We start from the raw sequence: 23,716 nt of genomic DNA on the forward strand, positions 1-23,716 counted from the left end.
AGGTCTTAAACAAAATTTTCAAAGCTGATTAGTTGCATCAATCTCTTCTAGGAAAGATCATAAGCCTGTATTTTATGAATAATCTCGAAGACTCAAAAGTCTTCGAGTTGACTTCAATATATAATCTTGTATTTACATAGATAAATAATATAAAACGTTTAATACAATCGCACAATCACAACTATTTTTTAGATGATTATTTACGTGATTAATATAAAAACGGTTATTTTTGTTAATACAGTATTATATAATTAGCCTACTAAATACATGTATAAAATGATTTTATACTAATAGGGTATCAAAATTAGATTCTTGTAATAATAATTAAACTTTATTCTTGATATAAGTCAGATAATTACATTGATCATCAGACGACAATCAAATTATTGCATATAAACAAACAATCAATAATGGACTACAAATTAAATAGTAGTTTTGCAAAAAAAATAAACAATAATTAGTAGTGAATATTAAAGATGATTAAATGGAAATGCTGTATGGAACACCCTTTCCGGTGAGTCCAGGCCCTGAAAAAGGCTTCAAAAGCTCATAAGGCACTAATCCAGCTCCATGCCTATTCTTCAAATCAATGTTACCATTCCTTGAATCAATGATCCCTTCAATCTCCTTCAATCTCTTATTAAACCTTTCAAATGATGATTTTATAATTGGATCCTCACCCCATGATGGCTCCATAAACTGTCCAATGTACTCTTCATCAGGTGAATGATCAGAAAGCAAATTCAAGATGACCATAACCAAAAGTGCTTGAATTTGTGATGGAAAACACTCAAGTAAGGTTTGATCAGGATTGGTCATGAAATTTTCCCACTCTTCCAATGAAGGGTCCTCATCAGGCATTTTGATCCTAGCAATTGCAGGCCTATTAGGGAAATAACCACCATACATGTATTGTGCAAAGTTCACAGAAGCATGGTGTGCTGAAGCAACCCATGATATAGTGGTAATAATGTGAATGAGGTCTTTTTGTGTCTTGAGATTTGGCCACCATGGTTCACTAGACTTGTCACCATGACCAATGGTTATGATCTCATTCCACCATGATTGGAGTTCTGCATCAGATTCAATGGTGCTTGGATTTGGATAGTAATGGTTTACATAATCTGTGATCCATTCTTTGAGACAATCCCATATGAGGAGACCATCATTTGCAAAAGGGTAATCTTCAATTGTTAGCTTTAGACCATGTGCTGCATTAGGATCTTCCACTGCCATTCCTCTATGGGAAAAAAATAAATAAATTATATCAAATAAATGAGTGCTGCTTATATAAAACGAATCCCGCTAAAGAGCCAATGAAGTATCTATCTGTATAATGTTTACAATGGACTGTTTATTTAGCTCAATATGAATTCAGAATAAAATATTATTAATTTATCAAACACAATACACTTATACTATCCAAAATAACCATCCAAGTCGGGTACCAGAGATAATAAACATATGATATCCTATTGAATCGAACATCTAATTTAAAATACTTGAAATTAATCACACAAATTAATCCCCATTGATGAGTTTGGAAAACTCTAAATTAATACTTGTGATGACTAAACATTATTAAAATAATTAATTACAAAATTATTAATTTGATCTTTATTTAATATATTGATTAATAATTTTGTTGCAGGTTGTATATATTGGGCCGAAATAAAAAGAAAATGGTGCTAGCCCAATTTACATTCAGCCTTGGTTTTAATAATAAAATGAAAATGGCTGTTTTAATGTTACTTGGGCCCAAATGGTTTTGATTGCTCTAAGCCCAAGTGGGTTACATGCTTTCCATTTGTTTTATGCATGCTCCAAATCTTATCAGGAAAGCAAATGTTATTAATGGGCCAAGATCAAATATTGTTGCAATCAAGCCCATATTTTATAAGAGTTCCTCATGCATGATCCGAAACCAAAGAAGGAAGAAAGCAAATTGCTTTCAACGGATCCAAGGATTCAAACATTAGATGGATTCCAAAATTCATTTAATTACAATATATTGCATGGAACTATGAGAGAGAATAGGAGTAACTTTGATTTGATGGACATCATTGAGCTACACGTTACTCAGTAAAGGGAAGTGAACATTTATTTTGCTTTATCAATCTTGCATTAGTCAATGTTCAATTTCTCTCTCTTCTCTCTCATCTCTTTCCTTCTCTCTTTGGTTAATACACAGGAAACAATGGCCTCCATGGAAGCAAATGTAAGCTACCGAAAGGAAGGAAGGACAAGCTACAAGTCCATCACTATGATGGCAAGAAAACAAAAAGTATGTAGTGGCTGAGATAATCACCAAATATGGTTAGATTTGGTGAGTTAATCTCGGATCCTCCATACCCAAAAAGAAAGAAGAAGATTCGGCCAGCAGAAAGATCTTGGAGGCGTGACTTGTCTTCGTTTCTGATCAACCACCACAGGGAGTAGCTAGAGTGGCGAAGTGATGGTTGAAGGCAGAAGTTGAAGCAGATGAAGTCATCGTCATCATGAAGCATCAAGGGCCAGAAATCCATCTTGGAGAGGAAGCCAAGGATGGAGCGCCCGGATTGATGAAGAGTGGTGACCAAGGAAGGACTAGAGGTATTTGCATGTTGGTTTTTGCATGAGTTACCTCTTCTCTCTGTATGGCCGGATCGGTTTTTTTGTTGAAGGGAAGAAACTGAGCTCGGGTTCGGGTCTCAACTATGAAGGCGTCACTTCTCTATAAAAGAGGTGAACAGTCATGGTTTGATTCAAGGAGAAAAGGAGTAAGATTTGAGAGTGCAAGGCACAGAGTTCTCAGAGCTACCTAAGCTAGCAGTTCTTCTTCTCCTTCAATGTTTTCTGTTTAGTATTTTTCTGTTTAATTTTGTCATGTCTTGAGTCTCATGGAAAAAGGCAAACAGTGAGGTTTGTAAGAAAAAGCCATAGAGCGGAAAAAGGCAGAGAGTGCAAAATTAAAAGAAAAAGTCATAGATGTCTTAGAGTTCCTTTGTACATCTGTGTTGTGTTTCATGATTCTGTGGGAATCCCCTTGTAAGTTGGGTTAGCACTTTACAAGTTGTAATCTGGTTGATTATAGTGAAATTTCATCATTGTTGTGATGGAGACTGGATGTAGGCTGCACTGCACTTAGCAGCTGAACCAGGATATATCTGGGTGTCATCTTCTCTCTCTCTCTTTTCTACTCCAATTCTGTTTTTATTGTTCAAGATGCAACATCAAAAATGTCTCATGCCAAGTGACGAGACAAAATGAAAATGTCTCGTGACTAGGGACGAGATAAAACAGAAAAGTCTCATCTAAAGTTCAGCAAGTGTCAGCAAGCAAAAAATGGCTAAGATTCAACCCCCCTTCTCTTAGCCACTGAAACCATCACCCATTATATACATTATACGATACATGTATTGACTCCCTATATTTTCTTGTATAAAAATAAATTACATTTTCAACTTGTGTTTTTTATCCTCTTAAAGTATATTATGTAAATAGTTAAAAAAGAATTCAAATTCACCATAAAAAATTGTCCTAGTTTTTATAGTTGTCAATTATTGGTTTTTAAGTTGTAGTTGAGGAAGAAATTATCACAGGAGATTTTTTAATAAAAAATGGTAATTTTAGAAGGGAAACAAAAGTCAAAAATTAATTAATAACAGCAAATCATACATAAATGATTTTTTAGTTGGTGTAATCATTAAAATAGGTGATTAGGATTTAGGAATGAATAGGAATATGGGCTATCTGTCTTTTGCACCTGCGAAAAGCTAGAGTAACTATGTGTCGCAAAAAAAATCATGTTACTTTTTGTAATTGCAAAATATTTTTCATATAAGATAAAATTGTTTTTCGCAACCTATGAAAAGATATGACTCGTATAATATACTTTGAAAGTTTATTTTAATTGAATACACCAATAATTTTGAATCCACAGAAATCATACATTATTGTTATATAAAAAAAAATAAAGGATTATTTTTGCTCTTAACATTTGGAATAGATTTTAAAGTTATTTCTAACATTTAAATTATATTATTTAAGTTCCTAACATTTTAAAATTGTCCTGTCATTAATTGATCTATTAATGGAATTGATAGTGGAATAAAATTGAGATAATTTTAAAACGTTAAAAATTTAAATAAGACGAAAATATTGGAGACAAAAATAATACGTTACTCTTAAAAGAACTACAAAATCAAGTAAAATGATAATGAATTTTAACGAAATGAATTGCATTACTAATTTAAAATTTTTACTCATATTTATAGAATGACTAATATATAAACTTTTAGGAAAGAAAAAAAAAGAGTATGTACATATATAATAAAGTATAAATTATATCCTTTTGTCTCTAATATACCGAACTTCTTTAATATTTAATTTAATTAATTTTTATTTTTAACTTTTTAATAAAAAAATTTTCAATAATTTTAATTTTTTTACAAAAAATAATTACTTAATTTATTTTTAATTTTGCTCTTAATAAAAATAAGAGTAAAGTATCGTTTTTGTCCCCAACGTTTGGGGTAAGTTCCAAAGTTGTCCCTAACGTTTCAATCGTTCTATTTAAGTCCCTAACGTTTCAAAACTGACTCAATGTTGTCCTGCCGTTAGGGATCCGTTAACAGAATTGACGGCCGGACAAAATTGAGACGATTTTAAAACATTAGGGACTTAAAGAGGATGAAAACGTTAGGGACAAAAATGATACATAGAAATAAATTTTAATTTTATCTTTTAATAATATCAATTTTTTACTATACATAGTATTCAATTATTTTTTAATTACATCTAAGTAAATTACACTTAATCATATTACTTTCATTTTAAATAAATTAATTTTTTTATAATTTTAATCTTAAAAAATTTTAATTATCATGAAATATTTGTAGAATAACTAGTATATAAACTTACAGAAAAGAAAAAATAATATATATACAATAAAATATAAATTATATCTTTTGTCTCTAATGTATCAAAATTCTTTAAAATTATAAAAAAATAAATTTATTTAAAAGGAAAGTAATGTGATTAAGTGTAATTTATTTAGATGGAATTAAAAAATAATTGAATACTATGTACAGTAAAAAATTAATATTATTGAAAGATAAAATTAAATTAAAATTTATTTTTATGTATCGTTTTTGTCTCTAACGTTTTTGTCCTATTTAAGTCCCCAACGTTTTAAAATCTTCTCAATTTTGTCCCGCCGTCAACTCTGTTAACGGATTCCTAACGGCAGGACAACATTGAGTCAATTTTAAAATGTTAGAGACTTAAATAGGACGATTAAAATGTTAGGGACAACTTTGGAACTTACCCCAAACGTTGGGGACAAAAACGATACTTTACTCTAAAAATAAATTCACTTAAAAAAAATAACGTGATTAAGAGTAAAATTAAAAAAATAATTGAATAATTATCTACTATAAAAAATTAATATTATTAAAGGATAAAATTAAAAATAAAGGTTAACTAAATTAAATATTAAAGAATTTCGATATATTAGAAACAAAAAGTACAATCTATATTTTATTGTATATGTATCATACTGATTTTTTTTTTCTTTCACCAATTTATATACTGATCATTCTACAAACATTTCATAATGATTAAAATTTTTAAGAGTAGAATTATAAAAAATAAATTTATTTAGAATGAAAATAATGCGATTAAGTGCAATTTAGTTAGATGTGATTAAAAAATAATTGAATAATCGTAAAAAAGTGATATTATTAAAGGATAAAATTAAAATTTACTTTTATGTATTTATCGTTTTTGTCCCCAACATTTTCATCTTATTTAAGTTCTTAATATTTTAAAATCATTTTAATTTTGTCCCGCCGTCAAACAGATCTCTAACAAAAGGACAACATGGATCCAATTTTAAAACATTAAAAACTTAAATAGGACTATTTAAACGCTAGGAAGAACTTTAAAACTTATCCAAACATAACTCTTAAATAAAAGGGTAATGAAAGAAGAATAGATTATATATATATATATATATATATATATATATATATACCTGTGAATAAGATCATTTGGAAGTGCCTGCAAATCAAATCTCCAAAGCTGATCATAAGCTGAAGAGCTTAACTCCATTGAATATCTCTGAGGAGAGAAAGAAAGCTCAATGATGCCAGCTGCACTAATAAGAAGTTGTCGTGCAAGGGCATTGATCTCCAAAGTGTATCTCAAATGAGGATCCAATAATCTATTTATTGGATGCATTGCACTTAGTTGCCTCTTTGTTGCTATCACATATGGTTCCACTGAAGCATGAGTTCTTAACCAATGGCTAACAAGTTCATGAACTCCACAATCATGGGCAACTACATGAGCTTTTGCAAGCCTCCAAAGCCAAAGTTCAGTTGAAGAAGAAGAAGAAGGAGTGTACACTCTCTTCCATTGTCCATTGTTATTGATTTGTGGTCTAGTGAGCTCAATTGCAAGTGGCTTCAATGTTCCTTTGCTTGTTAGTGAGAATATTGTCCTTGATCCATACAGTGTTGTCCCTTCAATCTCTCTTACTTTGCTTACATATGGTAATAGTAAGTCATGGTAGTCCAACATGAACAACTTCTTCTCACTTATTGCCTATACTTATTAATTAAATAATATTAGCTTTTACTCATATTAATTATGTATATAATATTTCACATTAAATAAATACTGGTATTTTAATAGTTTTACTCGTTAATTTTAAGATGCAAATTCAGGTGCAGTCAACTTCATGTGAAATTGATAATTGAGATTTGAAAGTTATTAGATGAAAATTTAATAAAATCAGTCAAATTATTTAACGGCTTGCAACTATTAACTTCACGTAAAGTTGACTGCACCTGAGTTTTTACCTAATTTTAATTATTATAATATTATTAATTACTTTGGATGGGTACCTGTTCAACTGTGCCACTTATTTGTGACTCAATGACTTCACTAGTAATAGCTGATTCTGGTGGACCATACACTTTGGGATCTAGTTTACTCCTCAATGGCCATTCCTAATTAAATATTGAAAATTTGATAATTAATTGTTTTTGCATGAATATATATAATATATACATGAAATAATTAATAAAGGGATAAACAAATTAAATATACCTTGATCAATTGGATGCTATATGGATTGACACCTGCCAAAGTCTCCCTAGCAAATTCCTCATCTGAGAGCCAGAAGAATTTGTCCCCTACAATTCAAACGATTATTTCAAAATCATCTCAATAATTTTAAAGATTTAGAATGCATCAATGCATTTTAGAGTGTGTTTGATTCGCATTTGTTTATATTTTATTTTTTATTTTTAGGATTTTATAAAAACTAATAAATAAAATTTTATTATTTTTACTGTTTTTATAATTATGTCCTTACGATAAAGATAAAATCATATAAAGTAAATTATTAAAATAGTATTTAAAAATTTATATTGCTAACAAAAATAACTCTAAAAGATGATAATGACAAATAAGTATCTAAAATATTTTAAAATGCGATAAAAAAATTAAATATTAAATATATATTCTAAAAAAATTGTAGAAATCAAATTTTGATACAAGTTTTTACCATCCTTATTAAAAAAATAAGATTTTTCATTTTTAAAATTTGATAATTTTATATCAAATAAATTTTTTAAAAAATTTTTTTATTATGAATTTTTTTTTAAATAAAAAAATCTAAAGATCAAATTTTATTACGAATTTTTTTGTACACCTTCTAAATATTTATTCAAATATTTTTACAAAAATTCAAATCAAATAAATAAGATATTTGTTAAATACAAATTTTTTATCATTTACAAAAAATATAATCATTATTAATTATTTTTGTCACATTTTCAAATCATTTATAATTATTTTGTTGATAACATTTTTAATAACCTTTTTATCCGCGGTTAAATCTTTCAATATCAAATTGACAATTAACCCAGACCATATATTAATATTGTACTTACTTTTAAATGGTTGTGGGGCATCAAAGTTCAAAAGATTGTCTGTGTGATTAGCAGGTTTGAAGAAAGTTGGAATGGCTTTTTGGATGATATTCAAAGCAGTTGCATGAAGAGGTGGTAACTCATAGCCTTCTTTGTAGAGAGAATCTATGTCCTCAAAGCTTGGAAATCCAATATTCAGGTTTGTGAAAATTGCATCCAAGGATTTTAAGACTGCACTTACACCTGATGATACTATGGTTTCTGTGAATTGCTTTTGCTTTCTTTCACCGAATTCTTCATCTCGAGGAACATAGAAACTTCCACTTCTCTTCTCTGATAAAGGATCTGTTTTCAGTAAAAAAAAAAAAAAAACAAAAAATAAATCAGTTAGGTCATATATATTTTTAAATGAATTTGATATTGATGCACATTAAACATAAGACAGTTTTTCAAGTATATATTTTATTAATACATAATATTATATTAGTAAAAATAATTAATTTTTTATTGATTATATCATTAAAAATAATAGATATAATTAAATAATAATTGTATAAAATATTATTAATATATCAAAATTAAATTCTATTCTTATTAATTCGAATATTTTAATTATGTGAGCATCTTATATAAAAATTATTAATTTATATATAAATAAATTTAAATTCAGAATTATATATTTTTTATTTTAATTAAGTTGATCCCAATAATTCTAAAAATTACTAGTACTATATATTTTAGACCCAAAAATTGCTGCTGAGTTCTTTTGAGAGTAGCTCTCATCTCAACAGAAAGCAAATAACTTCTTAAATTACATAAAAGCATCCAAAAAATAAATTAAAACAAAAATCAGGGAGTACATGCAAATTATGTGAAAAAAATATATTATGATTTATTTATTTCTAAAAGTTTTGATGAGTTTGGAAAACTCTTATTAAATTTTGATGATGAATAAACATTATTAAAATATTAAATTACAAAATTATTAATTTGATCTTAATTCATATTTGCTTAATTAATAATTTTGTTGTGCAGATTTTATGCTGGGCCAAAACAAAAGAAAATTAACAAAGCCCAACTGTTGCATTATTGTTTCAGCTTTGTGTTTAAAGCTAGTTATAATTGGGCCAGAATAAATATTATTGTTGCAAGCCCAAACAAATGCTTTCTTGTGTGCTTTCCATGCTTGATCCGAAATCAATTTTATCAGGAAAGCAAATGTTATCTAAATGGGCCAGCTTTGATCATAAGCCCAAATTATATTAAGTGATAATAGGTTCCATTCTTGGTCCGAAACAAAAGGAAAAATGAAAGTATAGTGCTTCCAACGGAACCAAGCCTTTAACCATGTGATGGATTTCAAAATCTATTACATTGTTAAATAATGCATGGGGAACATGAGAGAGAAAATTCAGATGAATTGATTGATGGCTATTATGTCAAACACGCCACTCTATGTTAGGGAAGTAAAAGCAAGCTATTCCTAATTAATTTGCTTAACCACTTTGCATTGCTTTTCTTCAGATTCTTTTCATTCTCTCTCATCTCTTTCTTCTTCTTTGTTCGGTCCTTGTCCAGGAAACAATAGAAGAAATGTTCTTCAACCAAGAAAAAGAAGAAGTTGCATGCCTCAAGACCATCAAGCTAATGATGGCAAGAAAACATACTAAAAGAAAGATGAGCTGTGGCTGAGATTTTCACCAAATGTGGTTAGATTTGGTGAGGTAATCTTGAGCCTTTCATGCTCAAAAAGGGACGCTGAAGATTCGGCCAAGAGGAGAGATTCTTGAAGCATGGCTTGTCTTTGATTCTGATCAACCACCACAGGGAGTAGCTAGAGTGGCGAAGTGATGGTTGAAGGCAGAGATTAAGCAGATGAAGTCATCATCATCATGAAGCATCAAGGGCCAGAAATCCATCTTGGAGAGCAAGCCAAGGATGGAGAGCCCGGATTGATGAAGGGTGATGATCAAGAAAGGACTAGAGGTAATTGCATGATGGTTAATGCATGGTTATCTCTTCTCTCTCTCTGTGTGGCCGAACCGGTTCTGTGTTTGTTGAAGGAGGAAGAAAGTTGGTTCGGTTTTGGCTTCAAGTGTGGAGGCTTTCCTCTTCTTTAAAAAGGGGGAACAACCACTGTTTGAAGCAAGGAGAAAATTTGAGAGTGCAAGGCACAGAGTTCTCAGAGCTACCTGAGCTAACAGATTTCTCTTCTCCTTCAATGTATTCTGTTTTGTATTTTTCTGTTTAATTTTGTCATGTCTTGAGTCTCATGGAAAAAGGCAAACAAGTGAGGTTTGTAATGAAAAAGCCATAGAGCGGAAAAAGGCAGAGAGTGCAAAATTAAAAGAAAAAGCCATAGATGTCTTAGAGGTCCTTTGTTCATCTATGTTGTGTATCATGATTCTGTGGGAATCCCCTTGTAAGTTGGGTTAGCACTTTACAAGTTGTAATCAGATTGATTATAGTGAAATTCCATCATGGTTGTGATGGAGACTGGATGTAGGCTGCACTGCACCTAGCAGCCGAACCAGGATATATCTGGGTGCCATCTTCTTCTACTTTCTACTCCATTTCTGTTTTCAAATACACAGGAGCAAAAACCAGAATTATCTCGTGCCAAGTGACGAGACAAAAAGAAAAGTCTCGTGGCAAGGGACGAGACAAAACAAAGTTGCTCGTGTCTATTGACGAGCAAAAACAGAAAAGTCTTATCTGAAGGTCAGCAAGTATTAGCATCGAAAAGGGGGCTAAGATTCAACCCCCCTTCTCTTAGCCACTGAAACCATCAATTGGTATCAGAGCTTGGTCTCAAAGAGATCAAGCTTTGCAGCTTGGAGTAAAGATCCTCATGGCAGAAAACAGTGGCACAAATGTGTTATCATACAATCTGGCTGAAGGTCAATCAAGCAACAGACCTCCCCTCTTCAATGGGAAAAATTATACCTATTGGAAGGAGAAAATGAAGATATTTGTACAAGCCGTGGATTACAGACTTTGGAAGATCATCTTGGAAGGTCCTAAATTTCCAACTACCACAAATGCTCAAGGAGTAATCTCTCTTAAACCAGAAGCAAGCTGGACCGAGGAAGATAGGAAGACGGTGGAGTTAAATGCCAAGGCAACCAATCTGCTCAACTGTGCTATCAGCTTTGAGGAGTACCGACGAGTATCACGATGCACAACGGCAAAGGAAATCTGGGACAAGTTGCAAATCACTCATGAAGGAACTACCACTGTAAAGAAAACTCGGACAGACATGTTAAACAGGGAATATGAGATGTTTGCAATGAAGGAAGGAGAGTCCATTGATGAACTGTTTGAACGGTTCAATATCATCACTGTTGGCTTAGATGCTCTTGGAATCACACATTCAGAATCTGTGCTAGTGAGAAGAGTGTTGAGATGTCTCACAAAAGAGTGGGAAACAAAAGCCTTAATTATTTCTGAGAGTAGTAACTTAGATTCCATGACACTTGATGATTTGAGAGGAAATCTTCTTGCTTTTGAAAACTCCTATTTGAAAAGAGATTCAAAAAAGAAAGGAATTGCTTTTTCTTCTGTGACTAACCCTCTGGATGATGAATCCAGTGATAACTCTTCTGAAAATGAGTTTGTGTTGTTTGCAAAAAAATTCAGGAAAATGGCAAAGCTCAAAGGCAAAGGCAGCAGCTCAAGGAGGATGAAGAAAGACCCTAGCAAAGTAATCTGTTTTAATTGCAAGGAAATGGGGCATTACAAATCTGATTGTCCCAAATTGAAGAAGGAAGAAAAGCCAAGAAAAGGAAAGAAGAAAGGACTAATGGCTTCATGGGAAGAGTTGGAAAACGACTCAGATGATGATGATGAAGAATCAGAAACCAAATCTCAACAATGCCTTATGGCAGATCATGTAAATCAGGTAGTCTTTCATAACCCTGACACTGAAGATCTTCATCTTATGATAGACCACCTTTCTGAAAAAATAAGATGCTTTCTGCTGGAAAATCAAGAACTTGAACAACAAATCACCATTCTTCAAGCTGAAAACAGTTTTCTAAAAGAAAAAGTGAGAGAGGCCGAAACTGCTTGTGATCTTGTTGAAGAGAATAAGCAGTTAAGAGCTCAAGTTAGAGGTTGTGAAAGTGACCATTCGGTCCTTGCATATGCAGATTGTTTTAAGCAAAATGAAGAGTTGCTTAAAGAGGTTAAAAGACTTAAAGAAGACTTAGCCAATTTCACCCAAAGTTCTGAAAACTTGAATCAAATCTTGGCTAGTCAAAAACCTCTTTATGATAAAGCTGGGTTGGGGTTTTATAAATCTGAAAAATCACATTTTGAAAACATTGCTTCATCTTCAAATGATACAAAGTATCAAAACCCAACCTACTTTAACAAAACAGCAACTCCAAGATTTTGTAGGCTATGCAATCGAAATGGACACTTTCCTATTCAATGTTTCTTTGGTGAAAGAATGATTGGTGATAAAGTTTGTAAAGTTGTTTTTTATTACAATGGCTTAGGACATAGAAGATGGTTTAACGTAAAAGGATCCAAAAGGATTTGGATACCTAAGGTCTCTTAAGCATTGTTTTGTAGGTGTGCCTAGCATCCAAAAGAAAGGAGAACATGTGGTATATGGACAGCGGATGTTCTAGGCATATGACCGGAAAGACAACATTCTTCATAAAGCTAGATGAGTATGATGGAGGACTTGTCACCTTTGGTGATGATGCAAAAGGAAAAATAGTGGCTGTTGGGAAAGTTGGTAAAAACTTTTCTTCTTGTATAAATGATGTGCTTCTTGTAAATGGTTTGAAACATAACTTACTTAGTGTTAGTCAATTGTGTGATTTAGGTTTTGATGTTATCTTTAAAAAATTTGTTTGTTTGGTTGTTTGTGAGAAAATTGGGGATATTTTATTTGAAGCCAAGAGATGCAACAATGTGTATGGATTAACTCTTGAGGATTTAAAGGAACAAAATGTAACATGTTTTACATCTTTTGAAACTGAAAAATGGCTTTGGCATAGAAAGTTGGGACATGCTAGCATGTACCAAATTTCTAAGCTAGTTAAAAAGAATTTGGTTAGAGGAATTCCAAACATCAAGTTTGACAAGGATCTTACTTGTGATGCATGTCAATTGGGCAAACAAGTAAAATCCTCTTTTAAATTAAAAGATGGAATCTCAACCAAAAGGCCATTGGAAATGTTACATATTGATCTTTTTGGTCCTACTAGAACTCAAAGTTTGGGAGGTAAACATTATGGTCTTGTTGTGGTTGATGATTACTCTAGATTCGGTTGGGTACTTTTTCTTGCTCATAAGAATGATGCGTTTTATGCTTTTTCCACCCTTTGCAAGAAAATTCAAAATGAAAAGGATTTGAAAATTGCCCATTTGAGAAGTGATCATGGAAGAGAATTTGAAAATCAAGATTTTGAAAAATTCTGTGATGACTTAGGGATTTCTCATAATTTTTCATGCCCTAGAACACCCCAACAAAATGGGGTGGTTGAAAGAAGGAATCGAAGCCTTCAAGAAATGACTAGGGCAATGTTATGTGAGAACGAAGTTCCTAAATTTTTATGGGCTGAAGCTGTGAACACATCATGTTATATTTTGAATAGAACAATCATTAGAAAAGGGCTAAAGAAAACTCCTTATGAGCTATGGAAAGGAACCCCTCCTAATCTTAAGTACTTTCATGTTTTTGGATGCAAATGCTTTGTACTTAACAATAAGGAAAACCTTGGAAAATTTGATCCAAAATCTTATGAAGGAATGTTTGTTGGATATTCCACCACAAGCAAGGCTTATAGAGTTTATCTCAAAGAGCATAGGACAATAGAGGAATCCATACATGTTACTTTTTGTGATTCTAACTTAATTCCCAGTACTGTGATAGATAATGATTCAAATGAAGAAGGAGCCGGAACAAGCAAAGAAAATCCCAAATCTGTCCAGAATGAAGAATCTGCCAGTCCAATTTTGTCTCGTCAGATTGAAGGAGAAACTTCCAATTTGTCTCCTGAGCAGGGACGAGAAACTGAAACAGTGAGACCACCAGAAGTTCATCAAAGCTCAACACTTGTCCGAAAGCCTAGAGAATGGAAGTCTATGAAGGGTTATCCTCATGACTTCATCATTGGTGATCCCTCTCGAGGAGTAACAACAAGATCATCCACCAAAAGGCCAACCGAACCTAGCAATCTTGCTCTCTTGTCACAAATAGAGCTCAACAATGTCAAACAAGCTCTTGAGGATCCATCATGGGTCAAAGCAATGCAAGAGGAGCTTGCTCAATTCGACAAGAATAAGGTTTGGACACTAGTACCTCATCCGGATGGTAAGAAGGTAACGGGTACTAAGTGGGTTTTTAAAAATAAACTTGGTGAGGATGGACAAGTTGTTCGTAACAAGGCTAGATTAGTGGCCCAAGGTTACGATCAAGAAGAAGGTATTGATTTTGATGAGTCTTTTGCTCCGGTAGCGAGAATGGAAGCAATTAGATTGCTTCTTGCCTATGCTGCCCATAAGGGTTTCAAAATGTTTCAAATGGATGTTAAGTGTGCCTTCCTTAATGGTTTTATTGATAGGGAAGTGTATGTGGCTCAACCCCCCGGTTTTGAACACAAAGAATTTTCAAATCATGTTTTTAAGTTAACTAAAGCTCTTTATGGTCTTAGACAAGCTCCAAGAGCTTGGTATGAAAGGCTTAGTGCCTTCTTGTTGGAAAATCATTTTCAAAGGGGAACCACCGACACTACCTTATTCATTAAAGCATCTAATGATGATATCCTTCTTGTTCAAGTTTATGTTGATGACATTGTATTTGGTTCGGCCAATGTTTCTTTGTGTGAAGAGTTTGGAAAACTCATGACTAGTGAGTTTGAGATGAGTTTAATGGGAGAGCTTACTTTCTTTCTTGGCCTCCAAATTAAGCAAACTCCTAGTGGTATTTTTATTCACCAAGGAAAGTATGCAAAAGAACTTATTAAAAAGTTTGGCCTAGAAAATTCCAAATCAATGGGCACTCCTATGCATCCCAATACTAAACTTGAAAAAGATGATGATGGCCAAGATGTGGACGAAACAAGGTATAGAGGAATGATAGGTTCACTCATGTACCTTACCTCCTCTAGACCGGATATAGTCCAAAGTGTGGGTGTATGTTCAAGGTTTCAATCACATCCAAAAGAATCCCACCTTACGGCTGTTAAACGCATCATTAGATACATTAAGGGAACTTGTAATTATGGATTATGGTATCCTAAATCTGATGACTTTTGTGCAGTAGGGTTTTGTGATGCAGATTATGCGGGAGATCGGGTGGATAGAAGGAGCACCTCCGGCATGTGTTGCTTCCTTGGAAGCTCACTCAACATGTGGTCAAGCAAGAAACAAGCCACAGTGGCTCTATCCACTGCTGAAGCCGAATATGTTTCCGCATCTGCTTGTTGCTCACAATTAATTTGGTTAAAAACACAATTGGAAGATTACAAATTAAAAATCAATAGTATACCCTTATTTTGTGACAATATGAGTGCTATAAACATTTCAAAAAATCCTGTTCTGCACTCAAGAACTAAGCACATTGAGATAAAATATCATTTTATTAGGGAACATGTGCAAAAGGGTACTATTGATATTCAATTTGTAAAATCTGAAGACCAAATTGCTGATATTTTTACAAAACCTCCCTGTGAAGACAGATTCTATACCTTGAGAAAAAGTTTGGGAATGTTTGATTTAAGTTTCATTGAAAATCTGTGAATTTGTGACTCTGTTCAGTTTTGCTCGTAGGTTTGGACGAGATGAAAATAATGGCACAATGGAAGAGCTGTGGTCAAGGGGGAGGCAACGCAGATTTCAAAATTTTATGGGCCCCACCAAAATTCTATGACCCCACAATAACAGTTTTGTTAATTATCTCTCCATACAAATAAGAATCTTCTTTCTTGTGTCACCATATCCTTTTGGAAGTAGTTATTGTCAAATCAAATCCCTCTCTCCATCTAATCCCTTGATTTAAGGCAACAACTTTTCAGTTTTAGATTTCAAAAGTTAAAAAAAAAAAGGGAAATCATATTTTTGGGTAATAACCACCCCATAATGGTCATTAACCGCCCACTAATGATCATTATTTCCATCATTCTCTCTCCAAGCCTCATTTAATGCGTCACCCACCTTGCTTCTCTCCCACTCAACTCGGCTATCAACCCTTTCATATTTCATTCCTCCATTACCATGAAAAAGAAAATCGCGCCAAGAAAGAGTGAAAGAATTCTTCTGTCTCAAAAACCATCAACGCCTCAAACCCATACTCACATTCACATTCATTCAACCTCATCATCTTCTCTTTCACCACCGTCCAAACAAACAACCACCATGAGAAAAAAGGTGATTGCCCACAAAAGTTCAGGCCGAGGCAAGAACAAGAAACCTGTAGTTGAAGAAGAAGAGCAAGAGTCTCACACTTCTCCCACTCCTTCACCTCCACCCTCATCACCGAAGAAGTCTACCCCTGGAAAAAGCTCACAAAAGAATCAAGGGTTTGCACTCAATGACACTACTGAACCTCCAAACTTGGAATCCATGGAATTCCGAGACAAGTATGGCAAGACTCACTCTCATTTTGATCCAAGCAGATTTAACTCCTGTACTTCTTTTGAGTTTCACAAAGAGGTTATGGAGAAGCGTCATTTGTGCACCACCTATCTTGTCAGTCTCAAAAATCTCAAGAATACCAACATTTCCTCTCTGTTTGAACTCCTCAACTGGAAGCCTCTGCTCCTCATCAAGAAACCAGTCTACCCAGGTCTTGTTCGAGAGTTTTATGCTAATATGAGACTTATTGACGGCACCCTTCATTCCTATGTCAAAAGGGTTCAAATAGCCCTTGATGCTGAGACAATTGGAGCGGCCCTGGGCTTCAAGGATGAAGGACCGCGAGCATACATGGTGGAGAAATGGGACACACAAGTCGGCGTTTCTCACAAAACTGTTCTCCAGCACATTTGCACAAACCTTTCCGGATTGCATGGAACCACTCCAACTCACAAAGCTCTTGGACCAGTCAATTCCTTGCTTCACCGAATCATCACTCATATTCTGACTCCCCAAAGCGGCTCACACAACCGAGTAACATTTTCTGACTGTCTCATATTGTTTGCTTTGGTTACCTCTACCCCTATTTCCTTTGGTTACATCATGATTAGGCACATGTGGGATTCTGTTAGAAGCACCAAAAAGGCTAACCTGCCTTATGGTATGTTTTTAACTAGAATCTTTGAGTACTTTAAAGTTGATTTGTTAAATGAGAAGGTAGAAAACGAGGTGTCTACAATCCGAGGAGGAGGAGCAACTAAGGAAACCAAAGGGCGAAAAACTGCATCGGATAGTGACCATGAAGGCAGGCCAGAATCTACCAAAACAATCAGATCCATCCAACAGATTTTGGGAGAATTTTCAAACATGACAGACATGATGTTTCGATCTCACAAAGAGGCCCGCAAGCAAGCTTATGAGAGTGAGAAAGCTTGGAAAAACTGCAAAGAAAGAGTCAACCTGATGCTGGAACATCTTACTAAGGATTTGGGAGATGATAGTGAAGGAGGCGCTGAGGAAGAAGACTTTCATTTCTCTGATGATTAGCATTTGTGTTTATTCTGTTTGATATTGGCTCCATTAGGCTCAATCTGTTTTTTGTAGAAGCATGACTTGATACTCACTGCTCTAGGAATACTGAGATATACCTTCACTGTTTTATTTTAAATATTTTGTTATGTAATCACATTTTGTGCAGGTGCCCCATGATGACAAAAGGGGGAGGAAATTTAGGTTCCAAAATTAAAATTGGAACGAAACAGGGGCTGGAAAACAGGGGAACAGGGGTTGAAATTTTCAATTTTTGAAAATTTATGATTACCCTTGTTCAAAGAAAGCATGGTGCTATTGCTTTTGTTTTAATATGGTCATTGCTGTTTGAACTGCATTTGTTTATCATGATTAGTCTATTTTGGCATTTGGTTTATAATGATGTTTGATTTATTTTGATGCCTGGCTGTTGATTCATCATTGATAAACTTGTTGGATTGAAAATTTATTTTTGGCAGTTCCTTTAATTTGTGTAAAAATATCAAAACTGCCTTGTTTTGTTCTTCAAATATTCTTCATCATGTTGTTTTGCTCTGATATCCTAAACAGGAAAATGTTCGAAAAATATTTGGATACTTTTTGTAAGTTTGAGCAGTAAATCAGTTTATGATATCAAATGAGTTTTGATTATCAATTAAAACTGCTCATAAATCAAGCATTTAGCATCATGTATAAAAATGCTAAATAACATTGTTACTTGAAGCTTGATTTAAATATTACAGGTTAGTGCTTCCCTTGGTAAAACTGCATATATTAAGGGGGAGCCATGTGACATTTTGAAAGGGGGAGAAATTCAAATCGAAGGGAGTATTCCTTACTCAATCTTTAAATTTCTTTCCATTTCAATTTTAATAATGTTTGTCATCAAGGAGGAGATTGATGAGTTTGGAAAACTCTTATTAAATTTTGATGATGAATAAACATTATTAAAATATTAAATTACAAAATTATTAATTTGATCTTAATTCATATTTGCTTAATTAATAATTTTGTTGTGTAGATTTTATGCTGGGCCAAAACAAAAGAAAATTAACAAAGTCCAACTGTTGCATTATTGTTTCAGCTTTGTGTTTAAAGCTAGTTATAATTGGGCCAGAATAAATATTATTGTTGCAAGCCCAAACAAATGCTTTCTTGTGTGCTTTCCATGCTTGATCCGAAATCAATTTTATCAGGAAAGCAAATGTTATCTAAATGGGCCAGCTTTGATCATAAGCCCAAATTATATTAAGTGATAATAGGTTCCATTCTTGGTCCGAAACAAAAGGAAAAATGAAAGCATAGTGCTTCCAACGGAACCAAGCCTTTAACCATGTGATGGATTTCAAAATCTATTACATTGTTAAATAATGCATGGGGAACATGAGAGAGAAAATTCAGATGAATTGATTGATGGCTATTATGTCAAACACGCCACTCTATGTTAGGGAAGTAAAAGCAAGCTATTCCTAATTAATTTGCTTAACCACTTTGCATTGCTTTTCTTCAGATTCTTTTCATTCTCTCTCATCTCTTTCTTCTTCTTTGTTCGGTCCTTGTCCAGGAAACAATGGAAGAAATGTTCTTCAACCAAGAAAAAGAAGAAGTTGCATGCCTCAAGACCATCAAGCTAATGATGGCAAGAAAACATACTAAAAGAAAGATGAGCTGTGGCTGAGATTTTCACCAAATGTGGTTAGATTTGGTGAGGTAATCTTGAGCCTTTCATGCTCAAAAAGGGACGCTGAAGATTCGGCCAAGAGGAGAGATTCTTGAAGCATGGCTTGTCTTTGATTCTGATCAACCACCACAGGGAGTAGCTAGAGTGGCGAAGTGATGGTTGAAGGCAGAGATTAAAGCAGATGAAGTCATCATCATCATGAAGCATCAAGGGCCAGAAATCCATCTTGGAGAGCAAGCCAAGGATGGAGAGCCCGGATTGATGAAGGGTGATGATCAAGAAAGGACTAGAGGTAATTGCATGATGGTTAATGCATGGTTATCTCTTCTCTCTCTCTGTGTGGCCGAACCGGTTCTGTGTTTGTTGAAGGAGGAAGAAAGTTGGTTCGGTTTTGGCTTCAAGTGTGGAGGCTTTCCTCTTCCTTAAAAAGGGGGAACAACCACTGTTTGAAGCAAGGAGAAAATTTGAGAGTGCAAGGCACAGAGTTCTCAGAGCTACCTGAGCTAACAGATTTCTCTTCTCCTTCAATGTATTCTGTTTTGTATTTTTCTGTTTAATTTTGTCATGTCTTGAGTCTCATGGAAAAAGGCAAACAAGTGAGGTTTGTAATGAAAAAGCCATAGAGCGGAAAAAGGCAGAGAGTGCAAAATTAAAAGAAAAAGCCATAGATGTCTTAGAGGTCCTTTGTTCATCTATGTTGTGTATCATGATTCTGTGGGAATCCCCTTGTAAGTTGGGTTAGCACTTTACAAGTTGTAATCAGATTGATTATAGTGAAATTCCATCATGGTTGTGATGGAGACTGGATGTAGGCTGCACTGCACCTAGCAGCCGAACCAGGATATATCTGGGTGCCATCTTCTTCTACTTTCTACTCCATTTCTGTTTTCAAATACACAGGAGCAAAAACCAGAATTATCTCGTGCCAAGTGACGAGACAAAAAGAAAAGTCTCGTGGCAAGGGACGAAACAAAACAAAGTTGCTCGTGTCTATTGACGAGCAAAAACAGAAAAGTCTTCTCTGAAGGTCAGCAAGTATTAGCATCGAAAAGGGGACTAAGATTCAACCCCCCTTCTCTTAGCCACTGAAACCATCAAGTTTAAACGGATAAAAAAAGGGATAATAATTATATCTTTAATATATTCTTCATACAAGAGCTTCTTTTGAATTTACAAATTTTTGCATAAACTTTCTTTTAAATTTTTATTGGCCTTATACTAATTAATAAAATTCTCTCTTTTAATTTGGAGTAAATAATATTCAAATTTTACACTTTATTAGGTTATAAAAGCTCTTATACCATGCAGATAAATAATTGAAAATACAAATAAGTTCATACTTTAATTTAATTTAATAATGATACAAAAATTAGTATCTAAATAAGCACCACTTTTTTCTCATACGAATAAAATCATTATTAATTTAATTATACATATTTTAATTTAGGTGAAAATTCAGGTGCGGTCGACTTCACGTGAAGTTGATAACTGAGAGCCGTTAGATAATTTAACTGATTTGACTAAATTTTTATCTAACGACTCTCGACTATCAACTTCACATGAAGTCGACTGCACTTGAATTTTTACTTTTAATTTAACCAATTTGAGAAAAACCTAGGACAATATAAAAGTGATAGGTACATTTATTGTATGACATACATACATCTACTTTAATTCATATTATTAGATATTTTGATATAATTTCTACTCCAATAAAAAAAAATGGGATACCTTGATTAGAGTGAGGCCTACCAGTGCGACACCTTCTTGGATAAGGATAGTGTTTAGAACCACCAAGAACAGGTCTCTTGAGTTGAATGGAGAGGTCAGGGTCACCAAGGTCATTGTACACATCATAGTCATATATTCTATCTCTGCTCTTTCTTTCTCCTTCTCCATTCCCTCTTAGTTCCTCCAATTCCTCTTCTCTCAGCTTTCTCAATCCTTTTGGTGTTTCTGATGGTAAATAACACTATGTGTGCATGTATTTTTATTTTACAAACACACATGTATATATATAGGTTAATTAATTAATTAATTGACCCTACAACGACTTTTTTTAATTTAATTATAACTATAAATTTAATTTTGATACACTGTTAATGTAAAGTAGTTTTATACGTACATTTAATTACTTAATCCTATATTAACAAAAATAACTACATTTCACATTGACTGCATGAATAAACATTAAAAAAAGACGGATATAATTATATAACTATGTAAAACGTTTTACATTATCAGTTAATCAAAATTAAATTCTTATTACTATATGTATAAAAAATTTGGTAAATTTTTAGTATACAAAATTAAACTTATTAATGATAAAAAAAATAATTATTTAATATTATTTAATTTTTTTTATCTAAAGGATTATTATTCTATTGAATAAACTATTATTTTTTACCATGAAGCATCTAATTTAAGAAGAAAGGTTGTGGGGCTTTCATTTTAGAATAATTAACATGGAAATTAAATTTTAGGTAGTGTAAAGTTTTCAATCACAAACATGATAAATAAACATTCTTAATTAAAATGCAATTTTACTATTCTAACCTTGTTAGAGAAGAAGACTCTCTTATTAGAAGCCTTATCATTATTCTTGGGTTGAATCCATGAATCACATGTGAAGTTTAAAGATCCATTATTATTGTGGAAACCATCAATTACTATACTCTTCAGAAACAACTCCTCATGTTGCTCATTTTCAACAAGAACAGCACCAACGTCACCAAACTCTGGTGGAACTTCAAATGAGGCCTCATAAAGAACTTCACTATTTTCATTTTCATTTGTCTTGTGCACATTATAACCTTTTATGGTGGTCCCTTTCTCTGAGTTCACCTCTTCATTCATAGAAACCAAAGGTTATATTATTAGAAGGGTAAAACCGTAAAAACAAGAGAGTTGCAAATTAAAAGTTTTTTTCTGTTTTGATGGGAAAAAACTTTTATAATTTAAATTTTTATGTAATATATATATATATTAGCATAAAAAAAATATTGTTTACTTGGGTTTATCATTGCAATGAAGCTTTATTCTTTATTTAAAATGCTATATTTTTTTTCAAAAAATAAAAATATGGCTAAAGATATAATTATTAATGTGTTTTAGGAGAAATGATTCCAGAAATATAAATTCTTACATAAAAAGATGTATTAAAAATATAACAATTTATATGCCTCTTTTTATTAATTTAAATTTTTGGAAAAAATAATAATTTCATGCCAAATACAAACAATAAGAAAGACTTCTATCCTTATTTGGGTAACCTAAGATTTCTCTTTCAATGAAGCCATCAAATTTCATCTCCATTAATATATCTCTTTCAAATTTCATCCTCCCCCCTCCCCCCAAAGAAAAAGGCATAAGCAAGTTCACATTTTGCTATGAGATATGATCAATCTATGCATTTTTCTTTATAATACTATTATTCCAATGCAATAATCATTTCATTTCCTCATAAAAAATAAAAGCAACTCAACTATTTAAGGGGAAAGAATAGGAAGGAATAATGGAAGAAATCATTTACCAAGTGTAAATTAAAGAAAACCAATAATAATAATAATTATTCTCAATGAATCCAATAATATAATTGATGCAAAGAAAGAAGCAAAGAAAGTTGGAGTTACTTGGATTAAGATCATTGCTCACAAGCTCCAAAACAAGTGTTTTGCCAACCAATTCATCAATCCCATCAACAACTCCATTTAGAAGACCACCACCATTTTGTTTTAAGGTCACAATGGCTTTCACCCTTTGAGAAGATTTTGTGTTGTTGTTTCCATCACTACTCGCCATAACAACTTTGCTTCTTGAAGGAAACACACCCCACACCCTTTTGCTACCACCTTTTTTTTCAATTCCTTTGTAATAAGTTCTTAAGGAAAAGTGATGAGAGTTTATATGTACTTGCATTATTTTATGTTATTGTTAGTTCTTGATGCCGTACGTACCAATTATGCATATATAAGGGCGAAGGTGCAATCTTTATCGCTTTGTGATTGGTTAATTAATAATACTAATCAACCAACTTGGGTTTATTAAGTGATATTCGTCAGGTTAAATAAGTGTCGGGAGTTCGAATCTCATTTTGTGTATGCAGTAATTCATTAGCCAACATCAAATTTTTAAATAGAACTCAAATCCATAATAAATTAGTCATTAATCTGTTAAATTAAAAAATACCGTCAACAATACAAAAAATAATACTGATAAAATATTTGAAGAAATAGATATATTTTTAGAATTTAGGTTGTGTATCTCATATACGTGCTTAATTATCTTAAGGAAAAGTATCGGTGAACAATGAAAATATTAAACAATGTAAACAATAGATATATCGGATGTTCATTTTACTAGTGTACGGATGGTTATTTTAATATTAAAATTTAAAGAGTTAATTTGGAGGTGTAGTGTGTTTTTATTTGATTGGTGGTTGTTCATATTGTTCAACAAAGTCATTGTCCCCCTAGCATTCCCCTTATCTTAA

At 32.8% G+C, this 23,716-nt stretch overlaps 1 protein-coding gene across 2 annotated transcripts; it reads right to left on the minus strand.

Moving 5' to 3' along the window:
- Nucleotides 1-309: 309 nt before the first annotated feature.
- Nucleotides 310-23,182, minus strand: LOC130932540 (linoleate 13S-lipoxygenase 2-1, chloroplastic-like). Of its 2 annotated transcripts, none has more exons than XM_057861879.1 (8): nt 22,857-23,182; nt 21,781-22,070; nt 20,977-21,196; nt 7,944-8,267; nt 7,096-7,181; nt 6,891-6,995; nt 6,017-6,588; nt 310-1,240 (listed from the first exon to the last, which is right to left on the minus strand). In XM_057861879.1, the coding sequence occupies exons 1-8, from the start codon at nt 23,140-23,142 to the stop codon at nt 481-483; spliced, it is 2,643 nt and encodes an 880-aa protein (XP_057717862.1). In that variant the 5' UTR covers nt 23,143-23,182; the 3' UTR covers nt 310-480. The 2 variants fall into 2 exon arrangements, with proteins under 2 accessions (XP_057717862.1, XP_057717861.1); XM_057861878.1 differs by having other exon boundaries at nt 20,956-21,196.
- Nucleotides 23,183-23,716: the final 534 nt, after the last annotated feature.

This window comes from Arachis stenosperma, chromosome 6 (assembly GCF_014773155.1).
Source record: "Arachis stenosperma cultivar V10309 chromosome 6, arast.V10309.gnm1.PFL2, whole genome shotgun sequence".
Lineage (NCBI taxonomy): Eukaryota > Viridiplantae > Streptophyta > Magnoliopsida > Fabales > Fabaceae > Arachis > Arachis stenosperma.